We start from the raw sequence: 26,508 nt of genomic DNA on the forward strand, positions 1-26,508 counted from the left end.
GGAGGTTTCCTCAGACTTCTGACCGTGAGGAAGCCACTGGAGCCGTTTTGCCCCGTGGAGATGGTGGTTGTGAGTGCTGGGTGCTGGGCAGACTGAGCAGCCCCAGCCCTAGGACACGCCGGGGGCCTGCAGGAGGCTGTGCAGCCCACCCACCTCATGTCACAGCCCCTGCGTGGGGTGGCATTTGCTCCCGGCCTCCTTCTCCTGGCGCTGATTCGAAGCCTTGCTTGGCAGAGCAGCTCCACGCTCAGGCTGTGCCTGGGGATGGCTGGTGGCAGATGGTGTGTGTGTGGTGGCGAGGCAGTGCCACGTCACAAGCTCTCTGAGACATTTGGCCAGGCTTCCTGACAGCCACGTCCCACCACCCAGGAGTTCAGCTTCCTGGCAAAGCCAGCTCTCCCCTCCTGAGGAGCGCTCCTCTCCCTGTCTCTGGGCAGAGCCAACACCAAACACTTTATCTTTGCTTCCTCCCAGGCAGGAGGCTCGTTGGCTGGCAGGGCTCCTCCTGCCCAGGACCAGAGAGATCTGACACACAGCTGAACAGGGAGCACTGGTCCCTGCCAGTCTGGACCACCCCCATCTGCTGCATCACATCCTAAACTGCACTCTCTGTTCCCTCTGGCGAGGAATATCTTATTCCCATGTTTTTGGATAAGACCCAGCACAAGCAAACCATAACTGATGGTAGATATGACAAATAATGATGATCACGGGAATAGTGGCATCACTGGTGCTTCAGGGTTTCTTCTGATTTCTTCCATTATTCAGATATATGTGCAGAGAAGACCACGGAGGTTTGGTCATAGAAAGAGAAGTGGGCAGATAAAGAGGCATCAAAGGGCTTTATTATGAAGGACAGTAACAGCAGTCCTCTGACAACGAGAAGAGTGTAACAGCCTGGGCAGTCTGAGTTCACCTGCTTAGGAGCCCACACTGTGCTTTGGTTGATGGAGGCTTGGCTGCTTCCTGCCTACCCTGGGACTTCCCCAGGACTGAGGTGCAAACTGACGGCTTTGTTGGATGACTGTGGTTTGATAAAGCTGTAACAGGTCCTGATTTGGGCTCCTACGGTCACAGACAAGCTTCAGAAGAGCAAGACTGCAGCCTGTCCTTCTCCCCTCCCTGCCTGCTTTTAGATGGCATTAAGCATCAGCTAAAGCCCCTGCCTGGCAGTCCTGACTACTGACAGCTCTTCGACTGGCACTGCTGCCTCCTGGGAAGAGGCTTTATCCCTCTGCCTGCAGCTCTGGCTGCAGAGATGAACTCTTTGAGCATTCCCATCAGAATAAAGGAGAGGATCATCTGAGACCTGGGCCCATTTGCAGTACAGGCTCAGAACAGCCAGAGAAGTAGATGACAGGATTTGATGGAGTCCAGGATATGGCCCCTGACAGGGGTGTAGATTTGCCTCTATTCTTACTCAAAGGTCATTAAATTAAGATTTCATGAGACCCCACACTGTTATAAATGTGGCTGAGCTCATTTCCCTCACGGGGCAGTGATTTATCTCACAGCCTTGATAAAATGACTAAGCTAAAAATGTCACCCAGTATCACTGACTTGTAAGTAAGGTAGAAGGAGCAGGAGAAGGACACGATGGATTTTCCTACCAAGGGAGGCATTAATAAATGGTTTCTTCCTGATGTTCTCATTAGTTCTCTCTCATTCATCCTCAGGAGCTGCCAAGCACAAATGACACCACCATTCTGCACCAGAATGGGGGGCAGATGCCCCCATGCTACCTTCCTGCCTCCAAAACCCCATTTCTATCTCACCCTGCTTAGTAGCTGATATATTCAATGGGAAGGAAGCAAGAGATCACAGTACTTCAAGAAACCTTATACTATCACATCCAGCCTTGTTTTCTGAAATGTTTTATACCTTCTGGTAGGAATAGTTTGGAGGAGGCAAGTGGCAACACCACAGTTCTCCAACACAACCCTTTCTCCCTCCTCATCCAACAGTGCAACAGGTCACACAAAAACGAGGTGCTGGATTCATTTCCCTTCCTTTCTGCCTGTGAGGGGGTTTCAGACTCCTCTACTTCCTTTGAATCTAATCAAGAATATCTTTTTTTGCTTGAATCCTTACTCCCAGGAATGAATGCCAAAAAATTAGTGCTGTTGCTTAGTTGTGACTGATCATGAATCACATTAAATTGCTTCTGTTCCTTTATTGGACATGCTGGCTGGTTCCTGGTATGTGTTATTAAATTACTGCTCTGACAGTGAAGAAAAAGCAACTGATTGGCAAGTGAGTGCTGAAGGAAAGAGGCAGGTTTGGGAATATCACAGGTTTTGTTTCTAAAACACTTTTATGTGGAAGGAACACGAGCCACACTTGAGGCATTTTCTCTGTCTTTACTCTTAGTGAGCTGTTCACAACTCCCCTGTGTCGACTGCAGGATCAGAACACTCCTGAATGTTACAGCAAAGCAATTCAATGAAGGGAGAAACAGTGGACACAGAACAGCATAGGTGTGTATAGAAACTTGCAGCATTGCAGCTTGCTGAGGAAAGACACTAAACCACAAATGAGGAACAGGAAAAGAAAAGCAACTTGACATTGTACCTTTATTCACACGTGCAGATCCCATGATTACCCTGGCTTGACGAGAGCAGGAATACTTGTCTTCTGCTCTTCCATATTGTTACTCTGAGGAGCTTATTAACACTGAAGTGTTGGCTTTTCCATCTCACTTTGCTTCCCTGAGCAGTGTTGCTGTACCCTGCTTTAAGGTAACAACAAAAAAAAAAGCAAGACCAACTTTGGGATGTAGAAGCTCTTCCTTAGGTCCATCTGTATAGATTCCTTATTTCCTCACACCATCACAGCTACAATATAAGGCCTAAAGAAGGGCATATATATATATATGCTCAGTTAGCCTGCTGAAGGACATCCTCTGTCCTGCACCAAGTTTGCCTCCCCTTTGTCTGCAGCTGATGGGTGCAGTCTGAGTGCTCTGGGACATCTAGTGGCTGTAGCACTTGTAGTTCAGGGCTTACAGCAATATTGTGGTTCTTCCTCCAAGAAAACTGGCAAACTGATGTAAAACAAAAAGGCACGCTCTGTCTCTATTCCTGGGGCTAAAACGACTTCATTCCTTAACATATTTACATTTGCAAGATGTTTAGGTATGCATTTGTGGTGGTTTTGTTATTCCTTTGCATCTCCATCTCACCCAGCTTCGGGAGCCATCTTCTGCTATTTTCATTTTATCATTTCTTTACCACAGTTGCTTCTTTATTAAGGGCTTTCTGTGTTCCAAGGCAGCTGGCATTAGCACAGATAATTGGATAATGTTTTGGCAATCCAAGAGTGAATGTGTTAACATGTTCCCATTTGCTGCCTGGGCCCTTGGCTGAGCTGTGAGAATTCAATAAATGAATCAGGCCTGAAATAAAGATGATTTGCAGAACCAGGCAGATCTTTGATATGAATAAGGAACTCGCAGTTGGGATTTTCAAGAAAGCCTCAGGCTGTAATGGGCCTCAGTCTTTATTCTGTAGGATTCATCTTAGGCAAGAACCTAAAGGAGTCAAAGAAGAAGCAGCACTCCCGGTGTGTTTTTCTGAACCTGGATAGTCTCCAATGAGCTGTAGTATCCTGGCCAGTGATCTGGTGACAGTTGATGGCTTTCTGGGAATTTGAGAAAAAAACCATCTATGTCTTCTATTCAGCCTTCAATTCAGCCTGTTCCTTTCCATCCCTGATGATACCTATTAACCCTGGGCAGAGGAAAGAGTGTACCTCAGCCCAAGGGATTGCCAGGCTACCAGGAGAAAGGATACGGAGCTGAAAGGAGCTTTGTAACCGTGGAGAGCTTTTCTAACTCGTGTTTGTGTCTGTGCTGCTCTGAAAAGGTGACCTGAGGCACAGCTGAAAGTCCAGCAAAAGGCCCACACCAAAGCCTTTGGGCAGCCAGCTGGGAATCTCCTGCAGTGAATCCAAGCCTGCAACATCAAACTAACTCCATTATAAACTCCTTTGTGTCCTGTTCTCTCCAGAGTACATTCTCTGATGGGTTATATTTCACTTCATCTACACAAATGATAAGAGGAGGATCAGTTTTCCCTGATTCTTCTCTAGGAATCCTGCTGAAGAAACTCAGGTGGCCACTGACTGTTTTCTTACTCTGTTCTTGGAATATGGGACTAACCCACACCGCTGGGAGAAAGGGGGTCATGATGTCAAGGGGTTTGTTAAAAGGTGGGTGTCAAAAGTGACTCATTTGGAGAGTTTCCCCTGGAGTCAAGGGACAGTTTAAACAGCTTCTGAAAAAGCACAAGTGAGTCTGCAGAAAGCTGATTTGCAGACCAACTTCTGGCCATCTCAGCTGCCCACCATTGCTCACATCAAGAGGTCAGCACGAAGGAACTTTTCGGTTACAGTGTTGTTCACTCGTACCCGGGATACAAATATGGTCTGTGCTTGGAAATCATATTGTGGTTTCCCCGTGCTCGTCACTGGATAAGCCTCGTAGCTAAAGTGAATCTTGATTTTATATTCTGTTTTTTGTTTTGCCAGATCAGACTGTCTTACGGCTCAGCAGGGAAATGACATTTTGTTTTGTTAATACCCACAGACAGAATTCGAGGTTTCCCTGAAAGGCTTTAAGCTTTGTGAAAAAGTAGATCAAATCTAGTAACATATTGAATGTGGTTACTGAGATTTCAGGAAAAGCAGTGTGATGAAATGTCCTTACTTTGCCCTTGGGAGAAATGGTACCTTCATTATAACGAAACAGCTTTTTCATATGGAAATAGCAGGTGGCAGGAGTAAAAACAGACTTTCATTTCCAGAGAAACAGACGGAACAATTCCAGTAAAAGTGGAATAGCAGAGCTAGATTGGAATGGTTGGCAGTTTTATTCTGCAAAAATATTCTCCTTCTGCTGTGATGGAAGTGAGAGAAGGTGTCACCCCTTACCCTCTGTGTTTATCAGTCGCCTCAGTACAGCTCAGGTACAAATGTCTGCTTTAAGGACCAGAGTTTTAATATAAATTAGGAAGAAACCTAGTTCAGCTTGTTTGGGAAAGCTCTCCAAAGTCCATCCCAGAGCTGCACAGAAACTTCCAGGGAGAAAAAGCAATTAAGAGCAGTGGATATAGAAAATAATCCTTAGAGCCAGTGTCAGACAAAACCGAACTCAGAGCTCTCGGAGCTGTGATTTATTAATCCTTTTATCAGGTCTCTGCCGTTCGCTGAGTTATTTTCCAGCTCTGAATGCTGGTAAGCATTTCCTTAGAAGCTGTGGACTGTCAAACTATTAATGGTCTAGTGGTAGGTGCTTACTAAGAAAAGACACCTTGAACCACAAACCAGAATAAGAACAGATATCCAGCTGGAGCTGTGCTACTTCAGAGCTCTCACCCTGACTCATCTGAGAAAAATCAAGTTTTTGAGAGTCAATTACACGGGGAGATGGAGGAACAGTCATCCCCTCCTCTGCAATTGATTCATTGCACACTGGAATTTGAGATTTGGGGCAGAAATCGTTGTCCTATTTAGGAGCAGATAAAACTCCACCCTATGCCATCAATTCTTTTTTAAAAGTCAGGGTTTCCACAGGATGAAGGTTAAATATTTCATGCATTTATACTAATTATAAAGGAACTCTTTGGAGCTCCAGGCAGCTTGCACAGTTCTTTAAGCTTCAGATCTTAGTCCTTTGGACAGATCTTGTTTAAAAGGAGAAAAGCAAACACTAAAAACCCAGGTTGGACTTTGAAGTGTGCCCTGAAACAGATCTCTGTTGCTGTGAGAGGAGCTGCCTTTCCCTGGAGACATCCAGAGAAAACGTCATGCCAGGCTCCCCTTTGTGTTATACCAAAGAAGGAGCTCCACCACTCCATGTATTAAGGAGAGATTTCTCCCACATTTGCCATAAAGGGCCTGGACTTGCCTAAGTTGATCTCACCAAACCCCAAAGGGATCCATCCTTCTGCCAAATGGAGGTTTCTCCTCTGGATGTGTCTCTCCCCATGAAGAATTCCAGCTGACCTGCACCTGGCCAAGGGGTGAAACATTATCAAAATTTTAGCAGACCCAGCTGTGATTACCACAGGGAGGATTATTTCTTCCATAGCTACTTTTCTGGCAGAAATCCCACTTCAAAGGCACCTGGAAGATAGCTGGTTGTGAGAAAGCTGGAGCTCTGCAGGGCCCAGGCAGCCGAGCCTTGGAACCGACACCGGCTGGGAAGCTCTGCACAGCAGACTGGTATTAAATACCAAGAGAGAAAAGAATGAGAAAGCAGGAAATGGAACACTATTGGTATTTCCTAAAGATCAGAGTTTCCTATAACATGAATGCTTGCCATGCAATTTCAAAATTTGCCATTTCGAGACATTTGCCTTTCTTTAGGGCTTGTCAGAAACAGCTAATAAATAAAGCTCAGGGTTTGGGAAGCCACCTCTTCAAACCTCTCTTCACATGCTGCTTCGAAACTGGATTTCCTTCAGGTCACTGAGCTGGCAGCTTTGAAGGATTTGCTGTGTGTTCCTTGGCTTAAATTTTTCTTAGGCATTACCTGGCATCAGATGTACACAACAGCTCTACAGGTCTCAGCAGCTACAAAATTTACAGCAATATATTCTGTTCCATTTCTGCTTGGTTTTTTTTTTTTCACTGCCACTTTTTATGAGCAGAACATAAATTACCTGAGTTTTATTCATGACCCAGAGTTCAGTGCATTTCCACAGAAATAGCATTCTCTGTTTTGGACACTACTGCCAAAATCGCATTCCTGGAGATGAATTCCTATCCCATCCAAGACATTTGTTCCAACCATATTTCCCATCATACTATTTTATACTATTTAGGTCATTTATATTTTCATTCTCCCACAGTTACTTCTTATAAGTTCCCTTGCAATTATGCTCTTAACTCTCTAAAGTAACCTTCAGACCTTTGAACACCTTCAAATTAAAACAGCCATTTGACTTCGATCCAAATTGCATCTAATGGAGAAGCTTCACTAAACCACTTGCATTCCTTGGACAGAAGGAAGAACTGAAAGATGCCCAAACAAAGCATTATTTAGTCTAGCATTTAGCTGGCAGGGACCATGAGGAAAACCTGCTGCTCGTTGCTTTAATTAAAGTTAATAATAGTTCTATCCTATGGAATATGCTTATCCCCAATCCCAGTTTGGTTGAAAATTTAATTCTAACTAAGCTAATTTGAGTTTTAACTTCATCACAGCAGTCTGTAATGCCACAAGCAGCTTACATACCGAGAAAATACAAGACAGACAAGAAATGCAGAGATTTTTCCCTTGGAGCTTTTCTTTTATTTCATATTGCAGAAATATTAATGGAAAAAAAAATATTTTTCCTTTTTTGTGTCCCTTGTTGCTTCCTTACAAGTCTACTTCTTATCTCCACCATGTACAGTTCAAAGTACACCACAACCAGCACTGACAAATGATGGAATTCTTAATATACTGATGAGACTTCTGGTAGACATCCATCCCAGCCCTCAGCTCCAGCAGAGCAGCCATAACCACTACGCCAGTTCCATTTGGGATCCATCACCTAATCCATTATTTAGTTATTCATGAGATCCAGCTCTAGAACAACTGAAATGTCCAGGTTGTGCACTCTCACACATAGAGCTGAACATGGAGAAAATGAGTACCAGGAGATTCAAGAAATAAAACACACTTAGAAGGTGAAGGTCACATCTTGAGAGTGTGACGGAAGGGTAACACCTTCCCTTTTCATTCAGAGACAGGCTACAGGGAGACATCAGCTGCAGGGACAGCGATCGTGCAGTGCCATCAACTGTTTGCTTCTGGTACCCACAGCAGCTGAGACTTTGCTTTCAACAAAAAATTACCTCCAAAAAAATCGCAAAAATCGAGCAACTCATCAGGATTGTATTTCTGAATGAAGGTTTATCAGTTGAAATCCAGTATTTTAGTACAAATCTCAGGTTCGCTTTTCCTGCGCCAGGAGCTGCACACCTGAGGGCAGGTACGTGCCGCTGAGAGCAGCGATGGAAGCAGCTCAAGCTCTTGTGCCATCTGCTGGAAACAGCTTCTTCGGGCGTTGCTGCTCACACGGGGAGCAGAGCCAGCCCTCCCTGTTTGGCAACTGGCATCTCTGACAAAGAGCTTGTTCCACCTCTTTTAACTGCTATTGATGTTAAGTAAACTTAGTGCTAGAGAAGAGTTTTGGAGCCTGAAATCCTCTGTAGTGAAGCAGTTGCAAAAGACAGGAACAAACTGTCCTTGCAGCCCCAGCTGCCTGCAGAGAGGCTGCTTCCAAAGGTGAAGCCTGTGATGTACCCAGGAAAGAACTCGGGTCTCACAGTCCTTGTAACCAGGGGACTCCATCTCATCCATGGGCTGCCTCCTCCGAGCAGAATAGTGCGATTTCCTCTCTCGTGAATTTATTCTACATGAAGCTGCAGCTCACTGTGAGTGCACCAAGTGCTCTCAGTGCAGCTGTTCAGCACTCCCTGGAGCAATAAGGTTAATGCTGACCAGCTGCTAAAGCCCAAATTCCAATTGCACCTCACACTTATTTACTTGAAATGCGGCTCTTTGGGAAAACACAGAGCAGTGCTGCTGGAGAGCCTGGCAGGCTGGTCTCTCTGTTGGGCTTGTTTTCTCAGGGATCGAGCCTGTCCCTGAGGTAGAGGCTGTTCTTGCACAGAATTTTGGGTCTCCTGTCTCAGATCCTTTGAGCCAATGTGCACTTCCTCCTCTGAGAGGGGACACTTTGAACCACTCACTGCTGTTGCAACGTGTGTCAGAGCTGAGGTTTGGTGCTGGTTCCAGCCTTCACCCGTCTGTGCCTGGAAGAACTGCAGGGTGCACTGCCTATCTCTTCCAGGTACACAAGGACTGGGAAGACCCCAGGGCAGGAAGAGCTCGGGGAGGAATGACCTGTATCTTTAACACAGTTATGTCTCAGTGGCCCCTGCCCCAGCAGGGACTCAGGCACAGGAGCTCTGTGAAAGCAGAGGGTGGTACTTCACCTCTGTCACTACACAGCCTGGAATTGTCCTACCTGGATATTGAGATGGAAAGTGCACAGTTCAAAAATACCAGTTGAGAAGGATTGCAAGTATGTCAGCAGTGATGACTGGAATTTGAACTGGGCTGATTGAAGGAGCAGTATGAAGAGAGCTGGGTGCACCTCGCTGAAGTAGGAGGCACGAGCTGTGACAACATGGGCAGAGAGGTGAGGAGATTGGGGGAGGTACAGCAGCAGACAAATGAACAGGTGTCAACAGCACACCTCTACAAACAGAGCATGATATACAGATACACGTATAGGAGTGTTGAAAACAAGTAATTCTGCCGTGAATCAGCACTCACAAGGCCTCAGCAAGAACACTGGGAACGGCCCAGACAGAAACTGGGAAGATCAGGGGGAAAAAACAAGTTTCGTCTAGAAAAGAAGAAAGAGAGCGATGACAATAACTGATGGAGCTGAATTGGTGGTTGCAGCTTAAGATAACTTGTGGGTGCCAAGTAATTTTCCTTCTGACTTTCCAAAGTAATTAACCTTTGGACCAAGACTAAGCAGGAAGCTAATGAAGTCCTTCCATCACTGAAAAGGAATCTGACAGTCACTTTGATGGGCCCGGGACTGTATCTGAAAGCAGAAGAGAAAATTGGACTCTGGGACGCTGTAATTGAACCGAGCGCCTTCAGCCCCAATAATAACACTTTGACAAGTGCTGCTGCCATAAACTTGAGACATGGGAGCAGAGCACGGGGTTGTGTGTCCTGTCACTTCTTATCCAAAAGGATTATACGGATTACAAAACTGAACTCTTTTCCTTGGATTCCTTCTTGAAGACCAAGCCAGACTTTTCCTCATGCCCCAAAAATGCTTTCTCTCCCCATTCCTCTAGAAAATGTCGCTTATTACAGTTGCATAAAATTTATGTAGCCGATAAGGATCTCATTTTTTTCAGTGAAAACATGCAGCTTGAGTTGTAGGGAGGAGCCGCTACTAAAGCACCATTTCAAGGTGATCTCGCAATTCAAAGCATTTGTGAAATTTTAACTTCCATGAGGGCACACAGATCCTCCTGTGCTCCTCCCTTTGGAATGGGCTGCCCGGGGAGGTGTTGGAATCACTGTCCCTGGAGGCGTTTGAGGCAAGACTGGATGTGGCGCTGAGTTGACAAAGTGGTGTTGGGTCGTGGGTTGGTCCCCTATGACTTTTAGAGGTCTTTTCCAACCTGACTGAACCCATGATTCTAATTTAAAAGAAAAAATAAAAAAAAAATAAAAAATAATAATAATAATAAAAAACCCAAACAGTGAGAAAAGGCAAGAAAATCACGAAATCTGGTTCTCTTGTTGCTGGTACTGGGTAACACTGAGTTGACAACGTGGTGTTGGGTCGTGGGTTGGTCCCCTATCACTTTAGAGGACTTTTCCAACCTAACTGAAACCGTGATTCTTATAAAACCAACCAACCAACAAAAAAACCAAAAAAAAAAAAAAAACCAAAAAAAAACCACCAGTGAGAAACGGCAAGAGAATCACGAAATCTGGTTCTTTTGTTGCTGGCACTGGGTGACACTGAGTTGACAAGGCAGTGTTGGGTCATGGGTCGGACTCCTGTGACTTTAGAGGTCTTTTCCAGCCTAACCGATCCCTCGATTCTTATCCCCAAAAAAAAAAACCCCACCAGCGGCAAACGGCAAGAAAACCGGGAACTCCGGCTCTTTTGCCGCCGGAGAAGCCGCCGCACTCCCAAACAACCCAGCGCCGCTCCCACCCCGGCGCTTCCCGCGGCGCTCGGAGGAGACAAAGAGCCCACAACTCCCGAGGTGTGCCCGGCTCACACAGGGCTCCACTGCCCTCTCTCTGTGTGTGTGTGTGTATTTGTGTGTTTATGTATTTGTGTTGTCCCGGCCTTCACTCCCCTCACCCCCCTGAGGGGAGCCCACACGGGCCCACCCCGTCTCCATGGCAACCGGGGCCCGCCGTGGCGGGCGGGCGGGCGGTGCCCGCTGTGGTGGCGGCGGCGGCGGCGGCGGAAGGGGCGGTCGCGGCGGCGGCGGCGGAAGCGGGGCCGAGCCCTCAGGGCGGGTGTGTGTGAGTGAGAGAGAGAGAGACAGACAGAGAGAGAGAGAGAGGGTGTGAGCGTGTGCGGAGCGTGTCCGTGCGAGCGGCCGCCGCGCCCGTTCGCCCTCCTCCCCGTGCGATCGCAGCGCGCCGCCCAGGTGAGAGGGCTGCGGCGGGAGAGTCCTCACACCGCCGTGCCTCCCCCCGGGTAACGGTGTGGCCATTGCTCGGCGGCCGCTGCCGGGCCCCTTGCGGGCGGTGCCGCCCCTTCGCTGCCCCGCCCCGGTGAGTCACTCGGGGCCCCGGGGCGCGGCCGCGCTCACCTGGGCAAGGCCCGCGCTCCCACAGGGGGGGGGTGAGAGGGAAAAACCGGGCCGAGGTGAGATCCAGGCCGAGGTGAGATCCAGGGGTGGGTGCGAGCGGCCCGCGGTGGGGCTGAAGGTGATGGCAGCGGTGCTTCCCTTCCCTATAGGAGGCAGCAGAAATTATTTTATCGTCGTCGTCGTTATTATTATTGTTATCCCAGTTTTTCACTGTTGCTTTTTTCCCCAGCTTGGGAATAGGGTGGTATTTGGGAATAAGAGGCCTCTCCAGAATGGAAAGGGGGTTGCTCCCAAGCGGGTGCCGGCCCACAGAAAGGCCGGGCAGCGGCCCCGAGCTCACGGGCTTTGTTCGAGGTAGGTGCAGTCATCCCGGTGGATGATGGAGTGACAGCGGCACACGGCCGCTGGGTTGGTGTAAGGTCGCGAGATGAATTGGCTGCCTTCAGGTGGGTTGCTTATTAACGGTTAAAATACCTTTTTCCGGCGGTGGGAAAGCAAAAAGCACATCGTGCAGCACCGTAAAAAAAACTGAATTCCTGTGGGGAAATACTGGAGGCTTTGAGAATGTCATTAAGGTTTTGTGACTTCAGCGGCAGGAGGAATATTTGTGTCTTCACCCAGGACACCTTAGTCAGAAATTTGAGTACTTTTTTATGAAAAGAGAGCTTACTTTTATTTCAGAGTAACAACGAGCTGTGATCTGGTCTAGAAAAGACAACAAGAATGCGAGTGCCTTTTTCTCCCTTCGTATTAAAGGACTGCAAAAATATCCCCAGTATCATATTTTGTTTATTAAATTGGTACCAATAAAGTGATAGACTCCTTGCACAGATGGGCCTGGTGCAGTTTTCTCAACCCCATTATGTCAGTACCGCATGTTCTGATCTCTGCTATTTTGATGTTGAGTCTTTTTATTTTTTCCTGAGCAGGCCTGTGCCAGTATGCAGCTTTTTGTGCTGCATGTGAATAAACTCAGATGAGGAGGAGTTCAGTAAATAATTATTTGGTTAATGAGGTAAAAGCTCGTACTCTGATCCGTGTGGTATCCTAATACCAGCAGTGTGTCTGTTATATGGCCACACTTCTTGCCCCACCCTGTAATACAAATACTGGCAGTTTATTATTAACAAAAGTGATTTACCTGTGATATGAATACATTAGTTTGGCATGAACTTTATGCCTGGGGGAAGATTTTTCGGGCTAACTCACTATTTCCACCTGGACCCTAGCCAAAAACAGTTCTGCTAGTTTGAACAAAAAGGTGTTACCATGTGAGTGTGTTGTGCTGTGGAAGTGCCAGCGTGTCTCCACCTGAGTGAGGGCCATAGGCAGGGAGCAGAGCTCAGCTTTTCAGCCTGGCATTGGGAAGAAGAAGGCTCCTGTCACTAGATTGAAGGTATCAGTACAGTATCAGTGTTCCCACGTTATTGGTACTGGTCACAGACATTTTGTAATTCTCTGTGGAGATGGAAAACCATTGGTTTTCATTTTATTCAATAATTGTATTGGTCAGATTTAGAAAGCAACAGGTAATGATGGCAGATGACCAGAGCAGGTTGAGGCATGGTTTTACAGACTGTTAATTTTACCTGAGCATTTGCATAAAGATGTCAGCTGAAGGCCAGGGTAGATGCAGAGGAGGCCAAAGTTATGTGCTGCATGAGGTCAGCAAGAATATCACAGCTGGGAAATTATTTTCTTTTTTTCCCTCATTATGTTTGCAGGATATTATCCTGATCTTGCTATACCCAAGCTTCTGACAGTTGTGTGAGATTTTACTGTTCAGATCTTACCAGACCCATTCATTTTCTAATCAGTTACTTAGCAATCCATGATAGCCTTTGAGGGAACCAAACAGAGAAACACAAGTAATGACATCAAATGCCTGATACTGCAGTAAAGCAAGGAAGGTTTCTTGCACTGCATGGAAAGAGTTGATTGATTTCCTGTAAAGAATAAATGTTGGGGGCAGTGTTTTCTTGACAGGGAATGGCATCCCCATCATGCAGATACTTGTGTCAGCATGTGTGTGCCTGAGTTATGGAGAAAGAGTTTCCATTTGTGTTAGAAACAGTGTCTCCAAAGCTCTTACTCTCTGTAGTTATAGAACTCTAGTTTGAAATACAACTCACCTCACATTAATGTTTAATTTCAGAATGAATTGCCCATTCAGAAATCAAATCCAGGTACGTTCACATATTGTTGGAATCTTGAGCTGCAAATTCTGTACCAGTCTGCTGCTTTTCCTGTTAGAATTTGAAAGGAGCTTGTGCCTGGGCAGCAGGACTGCCTCCCGTTCCACCCAGTCTGGTTCCACATTCCTTTCTCACAGTGGAACATGTGGGTCTATTAACCTGCATCTCTACTCGACCCAGTGGGGACCAGTATGTCAAACCCATGCCCACCCTGATTTCTCACCAGTATTTTACAAAGGGGAAGTGTTTGTCTGATAGAGTCTCGTGCTTGCTATGGAGAGGAAAACAGCACCCAAAAATCGATGGCTTAATTAGCATGAGAAGAACAGGTCATCAGGAGCAGCAGACTTCAGACCAACGTAAGCTTATTAGTATTGTCCTGTCAGTTCAATATGTTATATAAGGCAGAATTTTTTTCAGTGCCAGTTTTCATTTCATTTCTGCAGACTTTAAACACAGTTAGTTGTGATCCGTTCTGGCTTTGCCCTAAACGGCCCATCGGAATGGGAAACAATGCAGGCTACAGAGCAGATGGTAAGGTGTAGTTCTCAAGATCCTGCAGCCTTCTGAAGAACAGTAGCTGGATGTTTTACTCCTCAGCTGGTACTGGGATGTGAACATCCCTTTCTGTGTGTCCATCCACTCGTGAAAGATCCGCGGGTGTCCTGACTCCAGGGGCTGTTCCAGGGTGGTCACACCATCCCCTTCTCCCTGCATCTTCCACTGAAAGATTCAGGCAGCTACAAACTAATGAGTTTTACAGGTTCTGACCTTTACCTTTGATGCTCTGTGGTATATTTCAGTCTTCTCCACACAGGTGTAAAGCTTTTCCAGGGTGGGAGTAAGCACTTGTAACTTGTGGTGCCTGCATACACGCTCTTCTGTGTTTGTAAGAGAGATTGAAAGAGCTCTGGGCTACAGGGGAGATAGAGAAAAAGAATAACAAAAAAATTGCATTCTAAGTGTGGGACTTAGTGTGATTCAAATTTCTGGCAGCTGGTACTGCTGGCTGTGGCAGCTGGGTAGTGGTTGGTATTCCTTATTTGTGAACAGTGGCCAGCCACTTCTTTTTGGAGGGCTACTAAGCTGTGGCTTAACAGATTCTTAAGAAGACAGCGTCTTAAGAATTTGAAATGTGTTAATGCATCTAATATCAGAATCTTCTGCTTAGGACAGGGAACTTTCAGGACTCCTCCATGGCTGTGATCTGCACGTCTCTGCACCTTTTCCCATCTTCCCCTTTTTTCCCCTTGATGCCATGGCATGGCTGCATTAGTGCTAGAATAGATCATTCCTGTCAGCCTCCCGTTCATCACCTTTGTGTGTTTTGCTCCTAGCTGCAGGTAACCTTTGGTAGATGGCTTCTGTGTGTGGCCTAGGAGTATTTTTAGCTCTAGGCTTTGCTTGTCTCAGACTGTGGCACACTGATCCATTGTTAGAGCGTGGCTTTCATCTCCTCTCTGGGAGGGACCAGTTATGACTGATAGTTGCTTCTTTGCCTTTTCAAACATCACTCCTTTCCTTGTATCTTTTTTCCTTCTGGCAAACACTTCCCTCTTTTGGAGCTCAAGCCAGCATAGCTCTGCAAAGCTCTCTCCAAGCTTCTAACAAGGTAAGCAATGGAGAATCAAATGAGGATTTTAAGTGTTTCTTTATGCAGCACCCTGGGGAGGAAATAATGGTAGGCTTACTGTCAATAGCAGATATTTTGGTGTGGGCAATGCTTTTCTTACTGCATTTAAATTCTGTGAAATCCATATTATTGAATAATACTTTGTGTTTCATAGCAGACCTACTAACAGTACAGATATGAAGATGAATTAACTAAACTCGAGTCCTTGTATACTGAATTCTTATGTCAAAACTAAGCCAGTGAAGTTCTGAGGAGCTCCATCTTCAGTGATTGGTTCGAGTTACATTTAAGATGTGCATAAATTGGATACATTGCTGAGGAACGTTGCTTCATGAGAAACAACATTCTGATCTTTGTGCTGCTATTTCACTTGTATAATTGATATGTTAAACTGGTTTCTGAATCTCTTTTATCCACTAGGTCTTTGTGCCCCTGCAGTTCCCTCTGTGATTTCCTTCATGTGTCCTTGTATGAACCCATTGACTGCTGTGAACTGTCTTGCATCTAAATATAAATATGTCAGTGAGCTTGATAAAACAAACTCTGCGCCCTTTCAAAACTAAGCTCCGTGTTGTTTGTGAATGGAATTCTGCACAGATGACTTGTCTGCAGATTAGACCACTATTGGCAAAGTGCAGATCAAAGATAAAACTGACTTTTCAATGGCAGAATGTAAACTCTCTTGGAGCTACTTGCCTCTGGACTTCAACAAGCAGGCTGCTTCCACGTAATAATCACATTTCATAAGAAGAGGATGAGAAGATAAGATGCTTGCAGTAGAAATACTTCTAGAAGCTGTGCAGGCAGTGAGGAAACTAGAACTGCTCTGAAACTGTTTTGTTTAAATGTCTGGTTGTTTAAAGTTGGCCCTTGCAATGTAAAACACATTCTTCAGGTGTACTTTGCTCATGTTCAGTTGTTACTGAGTGGGTAGAGAAATGCCACTCACAAATTACTTCCTGCCTTGAGCACACAGTCTGCAATTACTGCTGAGTTAAGGGAGTGGTTTATGAGGTTTGATAGACTGAACAGGGAAATGTGGGATGGGTTCTCTCAGTGGGAAGGGGTCTGATGATTCCTTGGTCTTGGTCTGCATTGTTACTGTGATAGGCTTCAGAGCAGAGAGAAAAAGTGAACATCACTAATCACACTCTTACCCCTTTTCAGTCAGGAGCTATCCTTTTGGTAAGCCCGTGGAAGCCAATGATATTAGAGCATATCCTCATGGCAAAAGAAGAGAGAACTCTTTATCGGTGAAGAGAGAACCAGATTAACCTCCAGAACCTGTCACACTGCTGCCCAAAGTCACTCTGGCTTGTTGAGGGCTTCCACCTGAAGTGTGTGTGTCACCTTTCAATAGATCCCAAGATCCACTAGTTTAAACCCAGTATTTGCAATGGGACTGAACTGCAGCCCAGCTTTACTTACCAGTCTGCAAGAGGTCCCTTTCCAGGAGGCTGGGTTGAGCATTCCATATCCTTACCTTGAGTGCCTTACGTGGCTGGATGCAGTAGGATCTACAGAGGATCGAAGGCAAGCAGGAGTGAGTTAGACTTGCAGATATAGAGCAGGTACATTTGGTTGCTGGTTTTACTTCAGGAGCTTTCATGTGAAATAACAATGTTTGACATGATATCTTGGGTGATTTATTTTTTTTTGGAGTATCTTCAGCTGGAGGGATGGAATGTGCTCATCTTAAAATAATTTTGTAGCTGGGGCTTGTCCTTGGCAGTATGAGCAGTGTATGAAACTGCTCAAACACACAGGGGGAATTTGGGTCTGCATCTCATTGTCCTGGTTCAGGATTTAGTACAAGGGACTGGTTTTCCTGTATAAGAGTGTGGTAGGTGATACTTGGAGTAAAATACAAGCTGAGCAGTGTGTGCAAAATGTTCTCCATCAGAAGCTGTCAGACTGGAATCTCTGAGGGTGAGAGCCAGGGAAAAGGCTACAGCAATGGCTTTCAGCCTGTTGGTCCTTTCTAATAGGGCTGTAGATGCTTCTCTGATGAACAGAAGCCTATGAAGGCAACTGTAAATTTACTGTTCTTGTTTGCTTTTTATTTTTCTTCTAGAAGTTTTTGTAGGCTGTTAGGTCTCAGCCTTAAAACTTACCTGGGCAGTGAAAGTCCTGATTAGGATTTAGAGAGTAGGAGAGGGTAATTATTGCTCAGTACTGATGAGAATAACAGTTCTGGGTCTGTCCAAAAGTGAATTTGCAAACCTACAGAAATTCTGCAGATGAATTCGGGGTGTGTTGGAGTTTGTGAGGTATCAGGGTCTGCTTTGCTTTGATAAAGGCAAATAAACTTGTTTAATTTCTCCTGGGAGCCAGGCCCTAGGTGGTGTATGGAGTGTGAGGCTGGTGGCTCAGTGGCTGAGTTAACTGTGTGTTAGCATTGTGGGGTAGGAGTAAGCAACACTCGAGCTGCCTCACTAACACCTTCCTTACTCACTTCATCTTTCATTGCTTAAGCTCTTCAGTGGCCTTGTGGTCATGTGATGTGTTTTTCTTGGCTCCACTTGCTAAACTGCATTATCAGAAATGATAAACAAATTGTTTCCGTATAAGCAATTTGTTTTGTGGTAGTGACCATCATGTGAGCCACGTCCCATTCAGATTTTATGAACATCAGTATTATTTAAAAGGTCCTGAAAGCCTGAGGCTGCAGCCCCCCTAGCTGTGTAGAGTGATCCATTATGTGTACGTTGATGCATGTGTAAAAAAAGCTGTATTTTCTGGCAGAACAGTATAAATATGCTTTCCATAGTTGCCAACAGCTACAGTTTTACTGGGTATGGTTTATGTAAACCCACAGAAACACCTCCTGTAGCTTGCCAAAGCTCTTCAGTGTCAGGAGGAGCTGTCCAGTGCTTCAGTGCTCCTAAGTAGTTGCTGTTGTTTAGCAGTGGAGGGAAACAAAACCAAAACAAAAAAAACACATACAAACAAAAACAAAAAAAAAAAAAAAAAAAACCATCAAAAAAAAAAACAAAAACAAAAACAAAACTGGTTGTTTCAGGGTCAGAACAGTGGATCAGTGTCTCCCAAATTGAGCTGTGGCCAGCATAGGAAACGGATTCATATAGGGCTGTGCTTAATGACTTTTGCTGCATTTTGAAGAATGATGCATTCATCTCTTTGGGATTGTGATTAGTCATACATAGAAGTTATACATGTTTGGCAAAAGGTCCAGTAATTTTTTAAAAGGAAACCCTCTGTATTACTCTGTTAGAATTTATAGATTTCCCTCTTGTTAGTGACTGTAAGATCTGCTTCACCCTTCAGCATGAACTTCCACAGTGTGGACAACCAGGAGACACTTTTCTCTCTTTTTATTCCCCGCTGATTGCAGGAGAGCCATGGATAAAAGCGAGTTGGTGCAGAAAGCCAAGCTGGCCGAGCAGGCCGAGCGTTACGATGACATGGCTGCTGCTATGAAGGCTGTCACTGAGCAGGGCCATGAACTGTCCAACGAAGAAAGGAACCTCCTCTCCGTGGCCTACAAGAACGTGGTCGGTGCCCGTCGCTCGTCCTGGCGGGTGATCTCCAGCATTGAACAGAAAACAGAGAGGAACGAGAAGAAACAGCAGATGGGAAGAGAATATCGTGAGAAAATCGAGGCTGAATTGCAGGATATCTGCAATGATGTTCTGGTAATAATCCAACAGCAAAAATAACAGTAGTTAGTACTGCAGCATTTTTCAGAGAGGCTTAAGGAATCTTAGGATTGCTGTCGACACTGCAGCACCTTAGCAGGGGAATAATTTTGCATAGCTACGTACTTGGATCCCATTCCAGCTTCTAAGGCATCTAGCTTTTTTCTTGGGGAATTTGCTATAAAAGAGCATATTTTTTTAGCAGAAAAAAGCAAACAAGGCCACATTGAAGACCCTTGGCTGCTGGTTGGGGGGTGGTTCACCATGAAAACAAATTTAGATCTGGGGTACTGGCATGAGTCCTGCTAAAAGGCTGACCATTTAAATTCTTCTGTTAATGAATGCTGACATCCTGAGGCTTGCTTAGTACCTTTTTGGAATAGAGAAGGTCTGTAGTTCTTCCCCCAAACTGGTTTTGCTCTTCCTTTTATTGCTGTTCAGGTTGTGTGAGATCAGTCAGGAGCAGCTGCTGTCAGTGCAGTCAGTCTGTACATCTCTTTCTGAGTTCACGTGTGCTGACTGTGCCACTGCTGAGCTTTTCAGCTGGAGCTGCAGATAGAATCTATTTCTTGTGGATAATTTCACAGCTCTACATAGAATTCAGGTCTGTGGCAGCAGAAGTGACCAGATGTGCTGATGTCCAGCTGCTGCTTTATTAGTTTGGCTGTGGACATGGGTTTGCATCAGTATATTTTTAAGGAAAATCTTTGCAGTTGTAAGCCCTGGTAGTCATTAGATTCTGCAGGAGGGAATGGTGGGTGGCCTCAACAGAGCAGGTTTTCAGCTGTCCTGAGATTAGGTTACAAGTAATTTCTCTTTTTTTTTTTAAAGTGTAGACAACAGTAGGCAAAGTGATTAACACACGAGTCTGCGTAAGTCATGACATAAGTCATTGTTCATGTTTGAACAGTTCATGCTCACCATTGTAACGAAGGCTCTGTTTCAGACATTATTTTTATAGCTTGGATTTAAAAAAAAGGGTGATGTTTCCTTTCTCAGGAACTCCTGGATAAATACCTTATTGTCAACGCCACGCAGCCAGAAAGCAAGGTCTTCTATTTGAAAATGAAAGGTGATTACTACAGATACCTCTCAGAGGTGGCATCTGGGGACAATAAGCAAAGTAAGTAGAAATGAAATCTCTCATTCTGGGGGCCAAGCAGAATCAAGTGTAAAAAATACTTGTGTTCTTTCCCCCTAACGTGGAGTGTTTATTTCTTTTCACTACTGCTCTGTAGTGTTCAAGATGGATGCAGTGCAAGTCACTTTTAGAGAAAGACTTCACTGAAATTAATAGAAGTTACTGACAGATGTTCATCAATTCAGTCAAATTCTGCTTGCAGCCCCTGACCACAGTAGCTGATTTTCAGGCATATATGGCAGTATAAAATCCTTTTCCTGGAGAATGGTTTTGTTGGTTTTTTTTTCTTCATGGAAAATCCTTTGATCTCTTGTTTAAACTATGAATTTGGCTCAAGTCTGCACTGTTTGCAAACTTCCTGCATGCAGATGTGGGTTATTGGGTTTGTGGGTCCTAAACCAGTTAATTCTGAAATGGTAAAGCAGTGCTGGACTCTGCTGAACTCCTGGTGAGTTCAGACAAGGAGTCCATGTCTTGTAAACTTAATTTTATGCCAGTATGGAACTTATTGTTACTCATTAGCCAGGAAGGGACTGTTGGCTCTCCTCTGAAACCCCAACCTGAAATACAAAGTTCATGCCCTAGAGGTGCAGTAGTCTAGATACCTCTTCTTTCCCATATGGTTTTGTCTGGATTTATTATTGATAATTTAACACCAGAACACTTTGACTTAGGTAGAGTTTGTGTCCATCCAGATTGGTTGGAATTTCTGTTGAATAAATGTTATTTTAAGTCTCTACTGAACTGCTGAACTTAATTTCTCTGTGTCAGAGCTTTAGCTTAGCACATGTTTCTGCCTTCATAATTCTACCAGTGGAGAGCTTCTACATCTGCAAACACTGAAAGAAGCATCTGTGCATGTGTGACTGTCTGAATTTCTGGTGGCACAGAGAAGAGAATCCCTTTCCCCGTGAAGTACAGAGATGTGCTGTGCATTAATATGGTTGTAATTACTTCTTGCAGCAACGGTAGCAAACTCTCAGCAAGCTTACCAGGAGGCATTTGAGATTAGCAAGAAGGAGATGCAGCCAACACACCCCATCCGACTCGGTTTGGCTTTAAATTTCTCTGTGTTCTACTACGAGATACTAAATTCCCCTGAAAAGGCCTGTAACCTGGCAAAGACGGTAAGCACACTCTCCATGTCACCAGTACTTGTGGAGGCTGAGGGCATAATTGCAGTGGTTGCAGTAGCACTTTGTAAATGATTATGCTTTTTCATATCAAATTGTTTAAAAATGCTATCGTTAAACTGCTGTCATTTTAGTATATGTTCAGGTGAGTTGGTTTGCTGGTCTGGCTTAGCTTTAGGTCAAACTAATTTGCTACTGCAGCTGTTCCAGTGACAGGGAAGACAAAATGCCTCTTCTTAATGTCCACCTAATTCTCTTAGAATGTGTTTGTTTGAAAACACTTGAATTAATTTAGCATTTCTAAAGTGAAATGTTTATTTAAATTTGAACACTTAGCAAATGCAGGTGAAGTGTTGTCTGTGTTTCCATCTTTGTAACCCTGAATGTCCTTGTGTATCCACGTGCATGTGTGCCCCTCTCTCCAGAGACCAAAATAAACTTATATGGTGGGTTGTGCCAAACAAATAATGAATCCTTTTTTTCTTGGCCTTCTCTCTAAAATAGGATTAGAACCTTCTAAGTGGAGCTTTTTGTGTCTGTGAAAATTCTCTGGTAGTAGCTCGAATAGCATGGCATTAGGTGAATCTTAGTGTTCTTAATACACACTTCAGTAAGACTTTGTAACAAGAAGTGATGTTATGCTGTAAAATGCTGCTGCTGTTCCTGCTTGTTTTTTATAGTTAAAATTCTTACATATGTTTGAAACCTGAAAGAAGAAATAGCACTTATTCCTGGCTCTCAGACTTGCAGCATTGATTTTCACGGGTCACAGATGGATGGGAAGAATGGCTTTGTTAATGTCTAGTGGAACATACCTGATTTCCTCTGCTGTTTTGAAAAGAAATTGAAAACCTTCCACCCCACTGTCAAAAATCCCTGTCTTCCATTTTCTTGCCAAGTTACTCATGTACAGTATATATGTAAGTGTAATGGTGCCTTTGTCTTTCACTGCCAATTTAAACCAGTGAGACCTTCCTTTTTAATGGAAGTGTTGCTTTTAGGTGTTGTTCTTAAACCTGACTTCAAGCTATGTGAATCATTTTTCAGCGTGACACAGAGTGCTCTTGCCTCTTCAGTATTTGGTGTCGAATGGTAGTGAAGTTGTTCTGGGCTTTAATCTGGACACCCCTGAAGATTTCTGTTTTCCTCTGGCTGTCTGGTGCTCAGTTTGGTTTACATTTCTTCTTGTGGTGGGAAAAGAAAAATACTGGAAGCTTTTGTCACAGAATTTGAATAGTAATGTGCCAGATTTGTAAGCAGTTCAGAGAGCAGAGTGTGAAAGTGCTGTCTTGCATGTTTTCAGGCGTTTGATGAAGCGATAGCAGAGCTGGACACGCTGAATGAAGAGTCTTACAAAGACAGCACTCTGATCATGCAGCTGCTTAGGGACAACCTCACTGTAAGTACCGTGGGGCAAACCACTGCACTCTGGGCTGCTGCACTCCCTGAAGCTGTTCTGTGCCATTCCAGGCCTTTTCTGAGCTGGTAACTGCATGTGATCACTGCTGTTTGTAACCAGACCGGCCAGACTTGCTTGTTCAGACCAGAAATCACTTGTTAACCACTGTAACAAACTCAATTTTTTTTTTTGTAACACGAAGTGAAGCTTGTTCTCAACAGCCAGTTTTATGTGTATGTTGCCAGCTTGTGCTGGTTTCTTCCTTGTTATCCTCACTCATGTAACAGTTTGTTATTCTTTAGCTTTGCTGTTCAGTTCAGTTCTGTATTGCTCTTAGCTGAGAAAATTACACAACTAATTATGCTGTCTTCCCCTTCCTGACTGTTGTAGTTACCTGTGTGCTTTCAGCACAAACACGTATTTGTATTTTCTTACAGCTATGGACGTCGGAAAACCAGGGAGACGAGGGGGACGCTGGGGAGGGAGAGAACTAACGGCTGTCACGCTTCACTCTGTGTTCAATGTCACCCCATATCCTACACATAATCCCTTTGTGCGACAAGCAAAAAGAATAGTACAGCGACTGTCACAACCTCAACGTAGCAAAAACTGTCTGTGGGGTAAAACCGGTTGGTTGGTGTTGTGTGTACCCAGAGCGGAGGTCGGTTATTCCAATGGCATTCCCAACTTTCCTATGATGAACATTTCCAGTTCCGATTACCGTGTTTATATTTTTAACTGAACACTGTGATAACGGGTTTTGTGATCGCAAATTGACTTTGCAAAACTCTTTATTGGTAGAAAAGTAGACATCAATTATGTAACTCTGGCGGGCTTAATCTGGCACCAAAATAGTCGAAGTACAATTCTGTTGTAAAGTTGTACAGAAAGTTATAGAGATTCTATTGTGACGCTGGGGCATGGAAGGAAAACAATCCAATGTATGGCATTCCAGTTAGGGACACTGCTATGAGGTAGTTGAACAGGCACACTCTGTAGACATTTGTAACCGAGTCTGAGGCACCGCTTTCAGTCCAAAGCTCACTTTGTCAATCCTGTCTTTCTGGGGATGGGGTTTGTTTTGGGGAGGAGGGTAATGGGGGAGTTAGCAGCTTGATTTCCAAACTCTTTACACTGGCAGATAACTGGGATTTGACTTCTAAAAGTGCTTTCATGCTCATACGACATGCATGACTAAGCCCCTTCCCACAGCAATAACTTACCTAGTTACTACACCTTAGATATTCTTCAGTAGTGAGAATTCTTGGTTCGCTGCCATGGACTTGCAATAGGAAAAGATTCAATTTTTTGAATGGCCTTATTAGTTTGGATGATACCATGAAGTGATCTGCCACTTTAGCATTACTTTACTCTTAGATGAGTCAAAATCTCCATGGTATTCCCATTTTGAATTTATCCTGAAAACCTCTTAGGTAATCCACTGAGCCATCTTTTAAGTTCACTTTATAGAAATTTTTCTCCCATTGGACTCTGTTCATCCTTGACCCTCTCACCTGTTTAAACTCCATTAAAGCAATTTTGGACTCCCACATATGCGTCATCCTTTCTTTGGTTATGGGTGATGTCAGGATGGTGGCTGAGGCCTGAGCCTCACCGAGGACAGGTTTCTTCCTTGGATGTTTGAGAGCTGCCAGTGCTGTTGCAGCCTTCAGCTCTCGTCTGCCACTTTTTGATTCTACCAGGATCTGGCTCAAATATTCAGGATTTCCCATCTCGTACTGGAATGCAGACCTACACATCTGTAACACTTGTACCTTGTAATATTTGAGCTCCAAACGTCCTCACCTGGCCACGTTTCAAACATGTCCCATTAAACAAAACCTAATAAGAATTGCGTGAATAATGCAGTGGAAAAGATTAGGAATAGTCACCTATCAGTCCCTCGGTATCATCCCCTGCCTTCACATTCCACTTAGGTATAGCATCCATCTGTTTGTCCATCTGTCTGCTGAAGAGAATTTCATGCACTGATTTTAAAACTCCCCTCTACTAGCTGAACAAATTGTGCAGTTAATACTTGGCGCTTGATAAATGCAGTAGTGAATGTGGAACCGAGCCTGTCTGTATATCTGGTAGCTCTTTTCGCTTTGTTTTTACTGACCAGTATTCTGCCTAAAGTTTGCTTCTGTGACGGTTATATTGCCTAGCACACACGTGGTTGTGAGAATAGTATAGCAAAAAAAGAAATACCTGGTTATTGATGTACTAGATTCGTGTATGTCTTTTAAACAGTTCTAGTTTCACCTTACACAAAATAATCAGGAAAGTGTAAAAGAATTCAAAAGTGGATAATAAAAAAAAATTTTATCAGTTGGTTGTGTCTGTCGTCTGTGGCAGTGGCAAAACCTGTGGTAGTAAAATCACCACTTGTATTAAATTCTCAGTTTGGGGACTGTGTGAGTTGATTCATGGTTTCCAAATACTAAATTACTCATTCCTTTGCCAGGAGGCTTCCCCACACACTCTCCCAGAAAACACTGGTTCTCTTCTTTTTTTGTTGAGGTCATACTTGTAATATATTGTCATTGCAGGGCTTAAATGCAACTCTAAATAACTCCTTAACTTGTCATGAGTCATTACATACTGTATGGTTGAGCACACTGTAAAAGGAGAAAAGTCTGTTGGTTACATTTGGAGGTTTCTCCAGGAATCTTTCAATGCCCACTCCAGTACAGGGCTGGCCTCACCTCTGCACACCCAGCTCTGCTGGGCTCAGCCCATGGTGTCCAAAAGCAGCACTGGGAGAGGAAAATAGGTGGAGGAGTATTCCTGGACATAAGAGCCCTTGAAGGGATGGGTGGCAGCAGCCAGGCAGCCTAAAAGCACCGAGGAGGTTGGTCCTTCCTGCTCCCACGGCCTCCTGCTCCTGCAGTGGGGCAGCACAGAAGTGTGCACGGTGCAAAATGTTACTGGGCTGCTTCTGATTGACCACTACAAAGGCATTAGGTCAAAATCTAAGCAGCTGCTGATGGAGCAGTGCTCAGCCCTGTGCCATGGCTCTACATGGTGGTCCCTCTGATTATTGTTTGTAATTTTCCAGCCTTTATGGACATACCTGCTCTTCATTGATTCTATAGTGTACACTAACTGCCAGTCTGACTCATGCTGATGGCATTGTCAGCTCGGAGAAGAAAAATCCTGTGTTCTGCAAGCTGATCCTGTTCAAAGACCACTTCTGCCTCAGTCCTTTCACATAACTTCTCCCATCCTTACTCTTCCTTTTCAGGAAATCATGAACCAAGGAGCCTGGTCTGCGGCAATTATGAGTTGAGGGAACATCTCAATTTTTCAATTAATTTTGTTGTTTTGGGGGAAGGACACTCCCACTGGCCCAGCCACAGTAAGAGTCCATGTGCACTCTACATGTTTAACTCATCTAATCGCTGCTGCTGTGGCTTCTCATTCCTGGCACCGGTGCTCGTCTGACCTTTGAGGGAGTCAGCTTAGTGTGGGAAACCACCAGAAGGCTCTGGTGAATGTAAGGGTTGTCCTGATTGCCCCGCTGCTGACCTTCCGAGGGGCTGGGCTAGGCTGGAGCTGGGTGCTGGGGAGCCGCTGTCAGGGGCTCAAGGTTCCAGTGTGCTGTCACCCAATGTTTCAGCAGCACAGTTACATCCATCTCTGTGGATGAAAGCGCCCTTACAGCACTCTGTGTGTGCCACACAGACAAAAGGTGATGGCAGAGGCCAGGTCCCGTATCCCATATCCCGTGGGTCTCTGTTGGCTGCTGAGCGAGCTTGCTGTGGAGTCGGGAGTGTGCGAGTGCCCAGCGATGGAGGGTTTGTACCGAGGCTCCTGCCTCGATTCCTTAACTTCAGGGAATTCCACACCAGAACGTGCATGTGATTCCTAAAGCTGCGTGGGTGGGACACACACGCTGTTAAGCGCTGTCAGTGTTCCAGGGCGACACGCAGCGCAACCCCCGTGCCCTTCGTTTGGGAAGACCCGGGAAGTGCTGGAGCT

The 26,508-nt window shown here is 44.9% G+C and overlaps 1 protein-coding gene across 3 annotated transcripts; it reads left to right on the forward strand.

Annotated features, from left to right (window-relative positions):
- The first annotated feature begins 281 nt into the window (after positions 1–281).
- YWHAB (tyrosine 3-monooxygenase/tryptophan 5-monooxygenase activation protein beta) lies at positions 282–24,857 on the forward strand. Of its 3 annotated transcripts, none has more exons than XM_027646356.1 (7): positions 282–292; positions 11,105–11,199; positions 18,548–18,848; positions 19,851–19,974; positions 20,956–21,119; positions 22,429–22,524; positions 22,962–24,857. In XM_027646356.1, the coding sequence occupies exons 3-7, from the start codon at positions 18,555–18,557 to the stop codon at positions 23,016–23,018; spliced, it is 735 nt and encodes a 244-aa protein (XP_027502157.1). In that variant the 5' UTR covers positions 282–292; positions 11,105–11,199; positions 18,548–18,554; the 3' UTR covers positions 23,019–24,857. The 3 variants fall into 3 exon arrangements, with proteins under 3 accessions (XP_027502157.1, XP_027502158.1, XP_027502156.1); XM_027646357.1 differs by lacking the exon at positions 282–292 and adding an exon at positions 10,838–10,881; XM_027646355.1 differs by lacking the exon at positions 282–292 and having other exon boundaries at positions 11,030–11,199.
- The last annotated feature ends 1,651 nt before the right edge of the window (positions 24,858–26,508 follow it).

The sequence above is a fragment of the Corapipo altera genome, unplaced genomic scaffold (genome assembly GCF_003945725.1).
Source record: "Corapipo altera isolate COAL_440 unplaced genomic scaffold, ASM394572v1 64, whole genome shotgun sequence".
In the NCBI taxonomy this organism is placed as follows: domain Eukaryota; kingdom Metazoa; phylum Chordata; class Aves; order Passeriformes; family Pipridae; genus Corapipo; species Corapipo altera.